This window comes from Tubulanus polymorphus, chromosome 10 (assembly GCF_964204645.1).
Source record: "Tubulanus polymorphus chromosome 10, tnTubPoly1.2, whole genome shotgun sequence".
Taxonomy (NCBI): domain Eukaryota; kingdom Metazoa; phylum Nemertea; class Palaeonemertea; order Tubulaniformes; family Tubulanidae; genus Tubulanus; species Tubulanus polymorphus.
Genome location: NC_134034.1, coordinates 5,129,426 through 5,146,013, shown reverse-complemented (window position 1 = coordinate 5,146,013; position 16,588 = coordinate 5,129,426). Strand labels below are relative to the sequence as shown.

The window sequence follows — 16,588 nt, the reverse complement described above, 5'->3', positions numbered from 1 at the left end:
CCAATTTGATCTCAAGGGGGCGCTGTGTGGGTGGCGCTTTTAAAATCTTTAAATCGCTACTTTTCCTAAAATTATAATCCGATCTTGACAAAACTTGGTTTATAGATATAGGGACGAAATGTTATAGAGCCATCTTCCTTATTTGACCATTAGGGGGCGCTGTACAGGTCACACTTGTAAAATGTTTAAATGGCTACTTGTCGTACGGTTGTAGTCCAATGTTGACGAAACTTGGAATTAGTTACTATGGGCCAAAGGCTAAAAGGTTATAGAGCGGTTTTCCGAATACACTGGGCGCTGTACAGGTGGCGCTTATAAAATCTTTAAATCGCTACTTGTCCTAATTATAATCTGATCTTGAGACAACATGGTTTTTAGATTCTACAGGCCAAGGGATGAAATTTTATTGAGCCGTTTCCCAATTTGACCTTTAGGGGGTGCTGTACAGGCCACATTGGTAGAATTTTTTAATCGTTACTAGTCTATGGAACGCCATCAATAGTCTTACAATTATAGTCTGCTGTTGACAAAATATGGTTTGTAGATACTATGGGCTAAAAAGTTATAGAACGGCTTTCCAAATTTAATCTCTAGGGGCGTTGTACGAGTGGTGCTTGTAAGTTCTTTAAATAGCTACTTTTCCTACAATTATAATCCGATCTTGACGAAAACTTGTTATATAGATAGTACAGGCCAAGGGACAAAATGTTATAGGGCCGTTATCCTAATTCGACCGCTGTACAGGTCACACTTGTAAAATCTTGAACTTGCTACCTGGCCTACAATTACAGTCCGACGTTGACGAAACTTGGTATGTAGATACCATGGGCCAAGGGAAAAAAGTTATAACGCCGTTTTCAAAATTTGACCGTTAGGGGGTGCTGTACGCATGGCGCTTGTAAAATCTTCAAATCGCTACTCGTTCCTAGAACTATTGTCCAATCTTGAAGAAAATTGTTGTTTCAATATTATGGGCCAAGGGCTAACATGTGATTGAGCCGTTTTCACAATTTGACCTCTAGGAGGTGCTGTACAGTTCACACTTGTAAAATATTTCAATTGCTACTAGTGGTACAATCATTATCCGATCTTGACAAAGCTTGGTATGTAGATACTTTGGGCTGAGGGCTATAAAGTTATTGAGCTGTTTTATGGATTTGAACACTTGAGTACGAGGTGTATGTGGTCCTTGTAAAATCTTATAAAACAGCAGAGCTATATCAGCCGACAGGCTGCTTGTTAAGAACTTCAATTATAAATGAACTAACAAATGAACCATAAGCTATTATGCCAACATTTTCAAAGATTGTGAATGTCTTGAGGCAGTATGGCACAGCCAGGAAGTGCATTTGGTTTCACATTATATATATCAAAATGTGTTGAAATCTAATACATGTATGTTTAGTTTAGTTTTGAATTTGCGCAAGAAAATGTGTACGCAATAGGATGTGTATCAGGGGAACATGAACCATTTTTGTTTCTAGTTAGCTATATATATGTGCCCCTACGACTGAAAATGAAAAGATGACACTTCTAGATTGTCTTTAAAGGGTGGCGTCAAAATTCTAACATAAAAGATGTATAAGAACTGTTTATATTGTAGGATGCATTGTTGCCTGGTTATGTAAGACGTAAACAGACATATGATGTTGATCAATTATCGATAGATTTTACAACTCGTGTTAAACCAGCTTGTTTAACTATTGAATGCCTGGATGATGACAACATGATGTTTCAAAATGCTCTCAGCGAATTACTTCACATATCGAAATCTGGAGATCCTCAGGTAAAGATTAAAATTTGCTTCTACTGATTCTCCAATTTTACCCATAATCTGTTTTTCTTGCAACGAATATGTGCATGAAAACATTGTTATTTGTAACTTGCTTAGTTGATGAATAAGATCAGATAATCATTGATCTCACTACAAAATCATCAAAACCATGACCCTTTATTATGCAAATTGAGAGGCTTGGTTCCAAATACTGTAAGAAGCTGCGAGAACAATGATTGAAGATACATGTAGCTTAGTTGTATCAAAATTCTTTTTTTCCCATCAAACCATCCCAAAATTTCTCCCATTAGTAAAATCACTGCATTGTATTCTCAATTACAATAGTCAAAGTTTTGGCTCGTGGGTAAAGAGAAAGCAACCGCAAATAAATTGGAATTTGACATGTTTTTAATTTTGAAGTCTTGAGCGAATGACATGTCTTTGCTTTGACTAGCAATAACATGGGCAATCTATTTCCTTGTTATAGGTTTCCTAGATATATGTTCATATCTCGGAAGGATGATTTAATCCACTTTCGGAATAGGTATATATGAATCTTATGAATTGTATTCATGTGCCTAAATTAGCCATAGTGGTTAGCTCACATATCACTACCTTCAGTGGAGGCCATGACTAAAGCCGGGCGCACACTGGGCAATTTCTTGGCGATTTTCATTGCAAGCGACAAAATGGCTGGGATATCACGTATTGTGCGGTCACTGGTGACCATTGTCGGCCGACAAATCATTGCCGGCGACAAGATCGCTCAGTATCTGGCGTGCTAGATTTTCGGCGACAAGATGGCAGAGGATCGGCAGCAAATCGCCTAGTGTGCGGCTACTAGCGACGAATCGCTTTGAATCCAATCAAAAACAGCCAATCAGCTCCAATGTAGAAATCATGTGCATTCACAAAATGGCGACCCCCACAGCCGAAAATGAAATGCGGCCATTTCGTAATCATGTGGCACCACTTCGCGACCTGCGATTCATCCTCGATTGCCAAGGTTAGATTGCCACTTGTCGGGGCTCACGTCAACACAAACACTGACCGCCACCCTTCATAATAATGGTAACAAAGGCCAAGATTTCTTGGGTGGACAGGTTAACACTCAATGCCCACCAGTCTATATATCTAGCCAAACAGATGCATTGATTTTTGCCGGCAGGTTTGTTAACTACATAATTACCACGCATCTGATTGGTGGACTGAAATACAGACTGGTGGATGCTATCTGGCCAAGAAATGGGCAATGTAATAGACCATATGAAGGGTTTGCGGCCAGGGTTTGTGTTAGCGTGAGGTTCAGTGGACGGGAATCAAGCCCTGGCAAGCAAGGATGTCAGCGATTCGGTGATAGAAACTGTCTAATGTGTGGTCGCTGATGACGGACTCCGATTTTGTAAAAATTGCCGTCGATATAAAATCTTTCTATTGGCAACTAAAAATTGCCTAGTGTCCACCTGGCTTTAGATTGAATGATTTGATGATGTCATATCGAGATTTATGGAGACTGAAGCTCTTTCTGCATCGTTTCTAGAAAGTTGTATTGATCCATTGGGACTAGACCACTATTGGGATTTATCCATGGGACTAATTTTTATTCTATGGGTATTATAGTGTAGATTTGATATTACCCCATTTAGCACTCATGCCGCCCGTATCCGCACTGCCTATTACTCCTCAAGCCGCCGGAATCTGCCCTGACACTTTTTTCGTATGCTGCACATAAATGGTTAGGCCCTATAGCGGGATTCGAACCCGATATCTTATGATAAACTAGACACCCATGTCCTCAAAATACCATACAGGAATCAATATCTTCCTACTTGAAATTCTCCAGTAGTAGGAGTAAGAACTTGACAGATCTGAGCGCTCACTTAAAATCCAACTAAGTTTGGGTGAATTTCAGGGGGCAAAAAGGACACGATTTTGGTGGCCCACCTCATCAAATCTTACATCATATGAAAGCCTTGACTATTTACTCCAAAATAACGCAAACTTGTAATGCATGAAAATAAACAGCAAATGAGCTATTCAGTATCGCGATGAACTTGGATTTTCCCTTAATTTTTCTGAGGAGTAATTGACACTGCATAGTGAAACTCCTGAGTGCTAATGGGTTAAAAATGTATGTGCCATAGCTACTACACAAAGTACAAAGTCATTGGATTATTTTGATTCACTTACCAATTGATATAATTCATCAATCATTCATCGAATTGTTTTTGATTTGATTATCAATTTATTTGATTTGTTTATCAATTGGCAGGTATTAGCTGAATCAGTTCAGATTCGTAGAGTAAAGCTCAGCAATTTCAATGAGACAGCGATCTCATTTAAACTACAGACAGACGGTCCATTTATTCTGGTTAGTCCGCCTGCTCAAAATGGATTCAGTGGAGATCAAACTTCACAATCGCTTTTACTGCAAATGCATAAAAGTATATTTGTAAGTATATTTATCAGTGACCAAGTTTTTAGCCCACTTGGGACTCAAGTCCCAGCAAGCTATTGCATTCATGTCTTGTAGCTCGTGACATTTTTAGCTCCGCTGTGACTGGAGGTCAGCGGAGCTGATGGGTGAGAGTGATTATCCGTCGTCGTCTGTCATAGTGTCCGTCCGTCCGCCAACTTTTGCTTCAATTTGCTACTAGTGCTACAGTTCTTTTCTAATCTTGACCAGACTTGGTGTGAAGCCAATATGGGCCAAGGGCTAAAAAGATATAGAGCCGTTTTCCCAATTTGATTGCTAGGGGCGCTGTACGGGTGGCGCTTGCAAAATCTTTAAATCGCTACTTGTCCTACAATTATTATCCGATGTTGACGAAACTTAGTATGTAGATACTACAAGCCAAGGGCTAAAAAGTTATAGAGCCGTTTTTCCCAATTTGATCTCTAGGGGGCACTGTACGGGTGGCGCTTGTAACATCTTTAAATCGCTACTTGTCCTACAATTATTGTCAGATGTTGACGAAACTTGGCATGTAGATACTATGGGCCAAGGGCTAAAAAGTTATAGAGACGTTTTCCAATTTGATCTCTGGGGGGCGCTGTACGGGTGGTGCTTGTAAAATCTTTAAATCGCAACTTGCCCTAAAATTATAACCAATCTTGACAAAACTTGGTATATAAATACTACAGGCCAAAAGACAAAATGAAATAGAGCCGTTTTCCCAATTTGACCTTTAGGAGGCGCTGTGCAGGCCACACTTGTAAAATCTTTGAATCGCTATTCGTCCTACAATTCTAGTCGGATGTTGACAAAACTTATGTAGATACTATGTAGATACTATGGGCCAAGGACTAAAAACTAATAGAGCGGTTTTCCAAATTTAATCTCTAGGGGGCGCTGTACGGGTGGCGCTTGTATAATCTTCAAATCCCAACTTGTCCTACAATTATTATCCAATCTTGACGAAATTTGGTATTATTATCTGATATTGACCAAGCTTGGTATGCGCGATGGAATCGTCGGTAAAGTGGCTGGCGTGGTATCGAGGCTCTGTCTTGGGTCCACGATTCGGCTCATTTCTCTAATCGGAACCGAATCTACTTGTACCTTACAAATTGCATCCCTATAACTTAATTTCTTTCGAACAGTCATTTAAATAGGAAAATCAATGTGAAAGGCGCTTGAAATGTAAGAAAATTATTTTTTTATTTCTAATCCTTTAGAAAATTTATGCAAAAACATTTTTTGCCTTTCCTAAAATAAGTACAAAATCGAAACAAACAAAAAGAAAATTTATTTTTTATATTTTGTCCTTTGCCCTTCGAAGATCCTGGCACTGGTTTAAAAAAAAAATTTTTTTTTCCCTTTGCCCTTCCACTTTCCCCCAAAAAAATCCGTACTCCAACTAATTTTAAAAAAAAGGCCTTATCCCCATGAATTCCCAGGATATCGACAACATCGCCTTTTATCCACGGTCGTTTCTCGTAATGTTCGAAATAAACACGTTCTCCAGTCATTAGTTTCCGTAAATCCAGCATTCTTCGATTAACGCACCTTTGTACGGATCCCTTTTGCCTCTGATGTATTTCCATCGAGTACTGTACCCTTTCCTATGGTTTATGCCAATATTTTCTAAATTTGGATTTATCGCCAATGGTTTTTCTATACGACCCGGCCCTGCGGTATTGCATTTAGCCACCGGCGAAATCCGACATCTTTTTTCTTGGCGTTCTCGCAGTAGAACGCGTTGGATTTTTTCGCCGTAAAAATCTGGGAATTAGGATATTAGGGAGTTTTCACTCTCGTAACGGTGAGTCCGTTCGGTTTGGGGGTTATCCCTGATTTCTTTTTTTCCGTAAGAATTTTATTTACAAATATAATTTGATTGAATTGAATTGAATTGTTTTGATTTGTAACAGGATAATTATGCCACCCCCTCCTAAGGGTCAGCATCGTGGCGGGGAGGGATGCGGGCATTTGTTTGGCGCCTGGGACAACCACGATTCATGTGCGTCGTGCAGGCGCAAATCCGGTCAAATATGTGCAAGGAGCAATCCTTGCAATATTTGCGTCGTGTGGTCCGAGGACCTTTGGTTTCGGGCCGATAAGGCTCTTAAACTAAGAGATCGTCGTCGAGTTAGCAGGGATTCGTCGGTTTCGGCCGATGTGCCAACCGACGTTTCTAATCCTGTTTCTTATCGTAAAGCGGAGCGGTCGCCGGTCGTTCAGGTACGATCGGCTTCCCAACTCCGTTCACCGGGGAGGAACGCTGGTTCACCGGCACCGGTCTCCGGTCATTCACCGGTCTCTGGTCGTTCACCGGCACCGGTCTCCGGTCATTCACCGGTCTCTGGTCGTTCACCGGTTCGGCCGGTTCAGACTACATGTTCGGAACCGAGCGCGCGCCGCGGTAGTCGCAAACGGCCCGCACCGGTTCGGTCGGTACCGGTCCGGTCCGGGTCGGGCATGGGTCCGGTTCGGCCACCGGTCCGGTCCAGACGTCCGGTTCAAAACATCCGGTACGTTCATCGTCTGATTCTGATCGTCGCTCCGGGGATAGAGCTCGCTCTCCCACTAGATTTAGACGCCGTGAGCGTAATAAACGAGCAAGATCTCCTTCTCGCAGATCAAGGTTTGATCGCGAGAGGGACTACGATCGTTATTGTCGGAAGTTTCGCCGTCGGTCTTCTCATCGTTGGTCGACGTCGGTTAGCGATGAAAGCGATTCTTCTAGTAGGTCGCGATCCCGTTCGAGGGACCGTCACCGAAGTCGGCATGATCGTCGGGATACTGGAAAATACCTGACTCAGAAGGATTTCCATGTATTTGAGGAGAAAATTTTAAACTTGTTATCTTCGTCGCAACAAGTCGCTGCAACTTCTACAACAGGTAAGCCTATTCCTGATTGTCCGGTTAGAAGTTCACCAGCCCACTCAGTTTTTCGGAATTCTGACTGATTTCAATGAGGATCCGGTCCCAGAGGCGGCAATTCCTTCTGGGGTCGTTCCTGTCGCAAGCAATTGTGGGTTGCCCCAGACGATGGGGGCTTCCCTGGCTCGCAATGTATCTCCGTCCCGTTCAGTTTTATCCGAACCAGCGGGGGACATGCCATTTAGAGCGATGATAAGTGAGTTCTTTGTCAAGCACGGGGCAACTCGCGCTAAGCCCACAGCAGCTCCTCTGGTCGATGGAAGCTTATCGCCCTCCGGACTCCGATCTTAACGTTTTACGGGAATCGTCAGCGGTTTCAAGAGAATGGGCTCGATTGGATACGCAATTATGGGGTGAATGTCGGCCTGGAACTTTTTCATTACCCCCTCCAGAACGGGGTATGAAATCTGGGAAATATTTTAGTTCAACCGATCCACCTTTAGGCGCATTTCGCTCGGCGTATTACGCAACTCCAGGTGCTGTGGATCACAGTCATAACTGCCTGGATGCTGATTATACTTTGATCAGCTCGGATACTGTTACAGCACAGTCGGGTATTCGTTTGCCTAAGTCCGGTTTGGTGGCCATGACGTCAATCCTGGACAATCTTTCCAGGGTTGGTTCGTTTCAAGATATGGCACTTAAGGTGTTGACGGGTGAGCTTCGCGAGACTCACGCCGCCGTTCATGCGGGCTCCGACCCAGAGTCAGTTGCCCTAAAACTGGAGGGAATGGACCGGATTATCCAATCTTTGGCTCGGTCTGTTTCGCATGTAATTCCGTTGTCGGTTCGGGGTCAGGCTAATCTGGTGTTAGCCTCCCGTCAGTCAGTGATGGACTCCAGTGCCAAAACTCGTCTACCGGATATGGTGTCCAATGCTTTGCTGAGAGCCCCATTGGGGATGTCTTCACGTCTCTTCTCCGGTTGGTGCGCTCCGGTTTCCGCAGAGCTGAGGAAGATTCGGGAGGTTCAGGCCAAGTCCAACCCCCGAACTCCGTGGAAAAAGCGTTCTGGTCCGACGCCGGCGGCGCAAGGTTCGGCACGGATGCAAACAGGACCATCTCAAACTTCAGCGCTTTCTCAGGCGGCTTCGGATGCCGGTTGGAGAACTAGCGCGCAACTTCAACAATCGTGTCAAGCCTCGTCCGGTCGTAACAGTTCCGGTTCGTATCGAGGCAAGGGGAAGGCTCCAAAAAGGGGCTCTTCCTTTCGGAAAAACTCGAAATGAATTCTTGGGACCAGTGGGAGGTTGTCTGCAGCAGGCAGCAACCCACTGGTCCGACCTCTTTGGAGACGGTTGGCCCTCCCGGGTCGTCTCTCGGGGCTACCGTCTCCGTTTCCTAAGGCGACCGCGCCTGATGAGGTCACCTCCCGACATGCGGCCAAAACCAGGTCAGGAGGCCTTAATCTCTCCGGCTCTCAAGGAACTGGCAGAGAAGGGAGCGATAGAACCAGTTTGCAACGAAACTTCTCCCGGCTGGTTTTCTCGAATATTCATGGTACCAAAGGCCACAGGGGGTCAACGGACAGTGATAGATCTGTCATCCCTCAATCGGCACCTAGACATTCCAAGGTTCCGGATGACCAAGCCCAAGGACGTGATTCAAGGGCTCCGTCCGGGTCAATGGGCGGCTTCATTGGACCTGAAGGATGCTTACTTTCAGGTTCCAATTCACCCAAAATCTCGGCGATTTCTCAGGATAAAGTGGAAAGGCCGCCAGTTCCAATTCAGGTCTCTTCCATTTGGCCTCAGTACGGCCCCGTGGGTTTTCACCAAGTTGGTCAAGTCAGTTCAGAAGGTACTTCAGTCAAGGGGTGTTCGACTGTTCGTTTACCTCGACGACTGGTTAATAGTCGCGAATTCGGCTCAGGAATGTCGGGAGGCAATGACCTCAGTCTTGGACTTAGTCCATCAGCTAGGGTTCCGCGTAAACAGGGAAAAATCTCAGTTGACGCCGGCCCAACAGTTCACTTATCTCGGCATGGACTTCGATCTCCGAATCGGCAAAGTCTTTCCGTCTATGGTTCGAGTGGCCAAACTTCAAGAAGCTGTAGCGGGAGTGTCCACAACCCCGAGAACAGCTCGTTACTGGTCACGGCTTCTAGGCTCCATCAGCTCCATGGGTCTGGTGGTGCCCTTAGGCCGCCTCAGAAGCAGGCGCTTGCAACAATATTGGAAGGTCTTCTGGTCTCAGTCGAAGGGCAACTGGGAGGCCTTGATTCCCGTACCTCCAACCGATCTAAGTTCGGATCTTCAGTGGTGGGCGGCCACTACGAATCTTCGGCTCGGGGTGTCACTAGCCCCGTTAGAGGCTCCAGTTCGTGTATTCACGGATGCCAGTCACCAAGGTTGGGGGGCACATCTGGAGAACCGAGTCAAAGCCGGGAAATGGTCTCGCTACGAGGCCACCAACCACATAAATTTCCTAGAAATGCTGGCCGTGTGGAAGGCCCTGAAGTTCTTTCACAGGAGAGTGGAGGGCCACCACGTTTGGTTAGCCACAGACAATTCAACAGTGAGGGCTTACCTTCAGAACCAAGGGGGCACTCACTCAGAAACCCTCACAGGTCTGTCGGCCAAAATTCTTCTTTGGTGCCAGACAAAGGGCGTGTCCCTGACTGTGGCACATTTAGCAGGGAAAAGGAACGTGATGGCCGATGCTCTGTCTCGTCGAGGTCAGGCTATTGCGACAGAATGGGTTCTCCACCAAGAAGTAGCCGATCGGGTTCGGGGCATTTTTGGCAATCCGCTGCTGGATCTGTTTGCCACCCGGTTCAATCGGAGGTGTCCTCTGTTTGTGTCCCCGTTTCCAGACGCGGAAGCGTGGGGGGTCGATGCCTTCTCTCTGGACTGGTCGGGGATGCATGCGTATGCGTTCCCGCCCACACCAGTCCTGCCGCGCCTACTGGATCAAATAGAGAGATCAGTCAATTGCAACATAGTTCTGGTAGCACCATGTTGGCCGGCTCAGAAATGGTTCCTACCACTTCTCAACCTACTGTGCGACAACCCCAGGATTCTTCCGAATTTCCCATCGCTTCTGTCTCAGGGGATCTTTCGGCATCATCCAAACAGCCAGTGGTTAAATCTGCTCGCCTGGCCATTGTCCAGCGATCCTTGTCAGCTTCAGGCTTTTCAGAACAGGCTGCCTCCTTTATCGCAGGATCTAAGCGGCCATCAACAAGTACCATTTACGATGCCAAATGGAGTCATTTTGCGGATTGGTGTGCTGCAGGGGAAATTGATCCATGCTCACCCTCTGTAGCTCAATTGGCAGATTTTTTACTGCACCTATTTGTAGCAAAAGGTTTACAGGTCATAACTATTAAAGGTTACCGCTCCGCGATTTCTCATACATTGCGTGCTTCTGGATGGCCAAATGTAGCAGGGGATCTCCCAGCTGGTTGCTGGGTTTTCTATTTCCCGGCCTCGGGTAACAAGGACAGTTCCACCATGGGATCTGTCTGTAATTTTGAAGAAGTTAATGGAGGCTCCATTTGAACCTCTTTCGGCAGCGTCTTTTGCAAATTTGTCAAAAAAGACTGTATTTTTGCTGTTCTTGGCTTGCTCGGCCCGTCGCTCTGAGATTCATGCGCTTTCAGTCCGACAAGGTCACATTGTCTTTGGGCCAGCGAATGAATTTGTTTCGCTGCGGCCTGCTTTGGAATTTTTGGCAAAGAACCAACGACCAGGCTCGGTTGGGCGTCAATGGCGAATTGAAGCCCTAAAACATCGAGTGGAACCGGGCATCCCGGACAGGACTTTATGTCCTGTGCGGGCGTTGTGTTTCTATTTAGATCGCTCTGCTTCACGGAGGGGTTCACGGGAGCGGTTATTTATTCCGCTGCTGGATCACCTAAAGGGTGATATTTCGCGGGACACAGTAGCCCGATGGGTCTCTTCAATGATCAAGGACATTTTATTGAAGGAGAATCTTTCCTCGGAGGGAGTCGTTTCTCATCAAGTGAGGTCTATGGCTACTTCCTGCGCAGCCTTTTCGGGTGCTCCGTTGGAGGAAGTCTGTCGGGCCGCCTTTTGGAATTCACCGTCGACATTCACGTCATTTTATTTACGGGATGTTTCAGGCCAGTTAGGCTCATTAGCTTCACTTGGTCCTGTTGTCATGGCTCAAGGTGTCCGTTCTTTCCGATCGGACCCTTTAGTGTAGAATATTTATGTAGCATTATCAGGATCACAGGGGGTGTATCCTTGTACATAGTTTGGGCTCATATCTGCAAGTATTAATTTCGCAAAATTCTGGGGGGGCTCCTGAGCTGGACGGACTCACTGTGGCCAACCGGTCTTCCCTGTGCTACAGTGCTCCATTCCGTGCTTGGGTAAGTGCTCTCTTTTTCCCTCTTACCTTGCGTTTGAGCGGTGGTTTTTCTATCTACCTTTCCCACCATCCTTGTGCTAGGCTAGTCTAGCAAAAACCATAGGAAAGGGTACAGTACTCGATGGAAATATTACAATTTTTGGAACTAAAATTTGTATTTCCGAGTAGTACTTACCCTTTCCTATGGTGGGAATCCCGCCCACCTGCCCCGCATAGCTGTTTTTTTTTTTGGTCTGCTATGACGAAAAAAGATGGCGGATTTCGCCGGTGGCTAAATGCAATACCGCAGGGCCGGGTCGTATAGAAAAACCATTGGCGATAAATCCAAATTTAGAAAATATTGGCAAAAACCATAGGAAAGGGTAAGTACTACTCGGAAATACAAATTTTAGTTCCAAAAATTGTAATTTTTCGACAAACATCTGTCAGGCGTTTCGCGTGGTTTTGCATCGGGATGAATGAGCGCATTACCTCCGAGCATCAGTTCGGCCGGGCTCAAACCGGTATCCTGACGTGGTGTATTGCAGCGCTCTAGTAGAGCCTGTAGCAAATCGGTACCACTTTTCATCGATTTAATGATCAGATGTCTGATTGTTTTTACAGCGGTTTCGGCTTTGCCATTCGCACTATGGTGAAATGGAGACGCTTCAATATGGTTAATTCTCCATACGTGCAAGAATTCCTTGCATTCACGACTAGTGAACTGATTACCCGGATCGGTCACGATTTGCTTCGGAATCCCATAACGCTCAAATTGCTGTTTGAGGACTGATACACATTTCGTAGTAGGCATATGCAATTTCTATCCAGCTCGAGAAATAATCTACTGTAACAAGGTAGTTGGACCCCTCGATCTCGAAAAAGTCATAGGCAATCTTTTCGAATGGTTCGCTTCCATCGGGATGCTGTCACAACGTTTCTCGCTGGTTCTGCGGCCTCAGATCTTGGCATGGTTCACGCGTATCTGTCATTTGTCTAATTTCGCTCGATATGCTATCTGCGCCCAGTTTCACTTCGAACTGGTCAGCGTACGTGACGCATACTCGATCGGTCGACCATCTTGGAGTAATACATCGCCCATCCCAGTACGCAAACTATCGGCTTGTAGCACAAGATCTTTTCCTGCGTCATAGTAAGCTACTTCTCCAATTTCTCAAGCAGCTTGTCCGACTTTTTATCATCATGGTCCTCGTTCCACTGAACTTGATCATAAATCTCGATTACCTTCGGCTCAGCACAGTGCAATATAATCGCTACCTTCGTTTCGTCACTCATACCCGGTGCCACTGCAATACTCGGGTAAATCTCCATTTGACGTTTCCATCTTCTGAAATTATCTGCGACATCGCCGTCTGCTAGATTCAGCTGCGGCGGTGAGCAAAACACACCCAGCGATGGCCTTAGTGACACGTCTACGTTTTCAGCCATTTTTCATCATTCAATCAATCAATCAATAGCTCACCGTTGAATTTAGAATGTGCAGTCCTTGAATACCGCTGCCACCATGTTGAGGATGTCCTTAGAATCAGGAGATGGCGTACAAAACACAGTTGATTTGCACGGATGAGAATTGAACTCTTATTCAATAGCCATAGTATTCATAAACAATGCCACATAATACCACATCATGACAACTTCCAGTTGTACTGAGTACTCACAGTAACCATGCATCTAATACATCAATACCAGGGGAGTTAGATATTAAATTATATGTACAAATTGTCTGTTTATATTGTTACATGTTGATATTCTGTAACCGCTATCAAATGCGAGGCTGTAGCTCATGACATGTTCTATGATTTTGGTGAGTTTCAAGGTCATTGTTTTTTCATATGTTCACCAGGGACATTGAACATTGTAATTTGATTGTTGGGCATTTCGAGCTACCATGGTATCCCTAGACCCCTAGTTTAATTTTTAATCATCAATTCTTATTCACAGGTCGAGCTTGGTTTCTATATGACGTTAGATTTACTGAAGTATGTAGAATTATTGGAATCTGAAGAACACAACGAAGCTGAGGTTGAAGGTGTATCTCTGCTGAGAGCTGGTGATGATGGATGTCGTCAGTTACAGTTTAAACAGAATCTAGAAATTAAATTTAACAACGGCACTGAGCAGGTACTGTTATATAAGTTTTTTTCAATGGCCAAATAACGAAAATTATGCCCAGCATTCTTTTCCTCGTGAGAACTGTATTTCCAAAATTTCTAACACGATTCATCCAAAGTCGAATATCTAGTGCCAGTTTGATGATGTGATAATTATCTTGTTCCCTTCGCCTCCGCTAAGATGTATTAAAATGAATATAGAGATGTGAGGAGGTGAATCTTTTATATGATTACTACAAAACGTTTTGGCCTTCAAGACATTAAACATTAATGTCTCCTTATCAACAAGGTATTGTTGCTGCAACCGTCGAATTTATTTCTCAAATGATGAAGGCTTGAAGGACGAAACATTTTGTCGTAATCAAATAAAAGATGCACCTCGTCATAATCTCAATATTGATTTTGATATATCTAGTGCCAGTACTGAGTTTTAAGGTGATACAGTGTCATGAGGGCAGGCGAAGGAACGTTTGGAATGATTGTCAGACAATCCCTATCTTCTACGATACACACAATAATTCAATTCAAATCGATTCTATGGGCCATTTTCAAAAACTGCTCATGATTTCCCTGAACCCCTAGTTTTGACAATATTTGAATGTTTTATGAAGTTTTATATTAATTTCTATTTTTGTATTCACAGATCGTTCCATTAGAGGCATTATTGACGATACCTAGTTTGCAACTGACGAAATCACATTTGGATTTTGGAACGTGTCTAGTTGGACAGGAACGTTCGCTTGAAGTGGAATTGTCAAACCGCACTTCATCCAACAGCTATTGGACGACAACTGTCGGTCAGTTTTAAATGGCAGAAAAGAAATGGTTATAATTGGTATCATGAAATAACGCTCATTAATTAACTAATTACAGAAGTAATGAGCGATACATGTACACCCGAGACATTTAGACTCATTCCCAGTAGTGGTCTACTGGATGCCTACATCACACACGTTTCAAACAGTAATGTCTTGATCAAGATATATTTCACTGCAAAGTAAGTACTTCATTATCGACTAATTATTTGCACAAATCATACTTTTATTTGCTTCACAATGAACTTTTCGCGTGAATTGTTTTTTAGATTCCAATGGTTCCTATCGTGTGATATTCTTATTTTTTAGACATAACGAAGATTATTCTAGTACGTTCGTTATTCGAGGAATGCTAGGTGAAAGTCCCGTCAAACTCGTAGTTCAAGGTCGCGGGTCTTACGACGGAAAACACGAAGCCTTAGTTAATCATTAATTAAAACTCGACGAGTGAGAGACTAGAGAAATTGAAATCTCTAACAAACGTATGGATAACTTTCTACATCGTGTAACCGCTTGTAACGAATGAGTTTCTAAATAAGGCAATTTTCTGAAAATGTTTTCAGTCTTAGTTGTTATTTGAGAGAATGTGTGATAATTTATTTATGAAATTTTTGAGATGTTTGTTAGGCTAATGGTATATTATTTCAATTAAACGTTAATTTCTAAAAAGAAATTGGTTTTCAAGCGTCGGTCTATAATTGTGGGATCTGGTAAAAACACGAGCTTCAAAAAACAGAAAAGTCGTGTTATTACCATAAGTCATATACCGTGCATGTGTAGAACATCTGAAGTCTCGTTACGAAGGATAATTTTTGGCCTTAAGTTCAAACGATGCTAAATGTCTCTAGAGATCCATGAGGTTAGAGACCATAACATTGTCAACATGACATGCTTAGTGGTAGATCTCCAAGGCCTAGGGTTTCCCGAAAAAATGTCACTCATTTCATATATTTCTTTAAAGTGAAGCAATTGGATATTTCATTCATACGGTACTGTTAAACTTTCATGAAAAATCACTGATGCATAAAGGGAACAAAACCAGTCTTATTGGTCATTTGACCGACTTGCACTTGAAAAGAGTCACCGATTGAAACAAACCATACGTTACACACCCACGAATCTTTACCATCTTTTATTTTCGAAACTTCACAACAAATAGTACATAGATTTATAATCGCCAACTTAGCTTTCAAAAACCCTCATTTGGATCTTAGAGACGAGATAGTAATGGCATTTCAGCTAAATAGACAATGATACTGCAAGGCAATGCCAATGGCTGATGGTTACACTCTGAATTATGTGTCCAAAATGAAGGCCGGTAATTATTTTAGTACTTAAGATTTGGAATATAATCGTTTAAGTTTCAACGTATGGTATATCCCCAGTCTGCGACTTTATTCATAATTAAAGTTCGATTTGGCTTTGACCAATTTGACATTTCTTGGATGACTGGTTCTGTTGCCTTAAGGTACGTATCAGTGATTTTCAATGAAGCTTCATTCCTGGATGAATTTATCGGGTAACAACTCTATCATTTATGACAACGAATCAAATCAGAGTGAAAATTCAAATATCGTTTGAGCCTGGCTTTGAATTCAGTTTTTGGCCTGGGTTGGTTGGTCACAATGGAGACCACATGACTCGCACTGCATACCGTTGAAGTCAAGTGTCGGGTGCGCGTCATTTCAATCGTGTTTAGGAAGTACCAAAAAACCACTTACCGTGGTACCTTTGGTGCCACAAATATCATCGGATCCAACTAGGCCTACCATAAACTGGGTGAATTGTTGTAGGCAACATTGACAAATTTGATGGAAGTAGTGAGACCAGAAGGTAGAATTCATAATAGCAATATGGATGCGTATGAAAAATAAGAAAAAAAATATCTTAAAGGGTGTAAACTAGTTTTTTATTCAAAGATGAAAATACAACTACCGAATTGTATATTCTGTCAAGGTACGTACGGTGTACCTTAGTTTAAAATCAATTATTGCAGTACGGTATTTTGTGTCGAAAAATGTCGATCGCCAGTCAGATTGTTTCGCTATTCAGACATTTGTATCACCAATAGTTGTTCGCGGCGTAATTCTAACGTGGAAGCTATGATTTCGTAGAAGCACATGTTCCCGTGACGTAGTAAACCACTTGCGTCGACGGACGACGTC

General features: G+C 43.6%; 1 protein-coding gene across 4 annotated transcripts in view; it reads left to right on the top strand.

The window, feature by feature from the left end:
- The window catches only part of LOC141911504 (deleted in lung and esophageal cancer protein 1-like), a 35,271-nt gene extending 20,225 nt beyond the window's left edge, over window positions 1–15,046 (top strand). For all 4 annotated transcript variants that reach the window (XM_074802470.1, XM_074802467.1, XM_074802468.1 and 1 more), the window contains 6 exons: window positions 1,604–1,786; window positions 4,047–4,226; window positions 13,439–13,618; window positions 14,252–14,405; window positions 14,482–14,605; window positions 14,733–15,046. In XM_074802470.1, the coding sequence (XP_074658571.1) occupies window positions 1,604–1,786; window positions 4,047–4,226; window positions 13,439–13,618; window positions 14,252–14,405; window positions 14,482–14,605; window positions 14,733–14,856 (945 nt within the window). In that variant the 3' untranslated portion in view covers window positions 14,857–15,046. The remainder of the gene's footprint in view (window positions 1–1,603; window positions 1,787–4,046; window positions 4,227–13,438; window positions 13,619–14,251; window positions 14,406–14,481; window positions 14,606–14,732) is intronic.
- The last annotated feature ends 1,542 nt before the right edge of the window (window positions 15,047–16,588 follow it).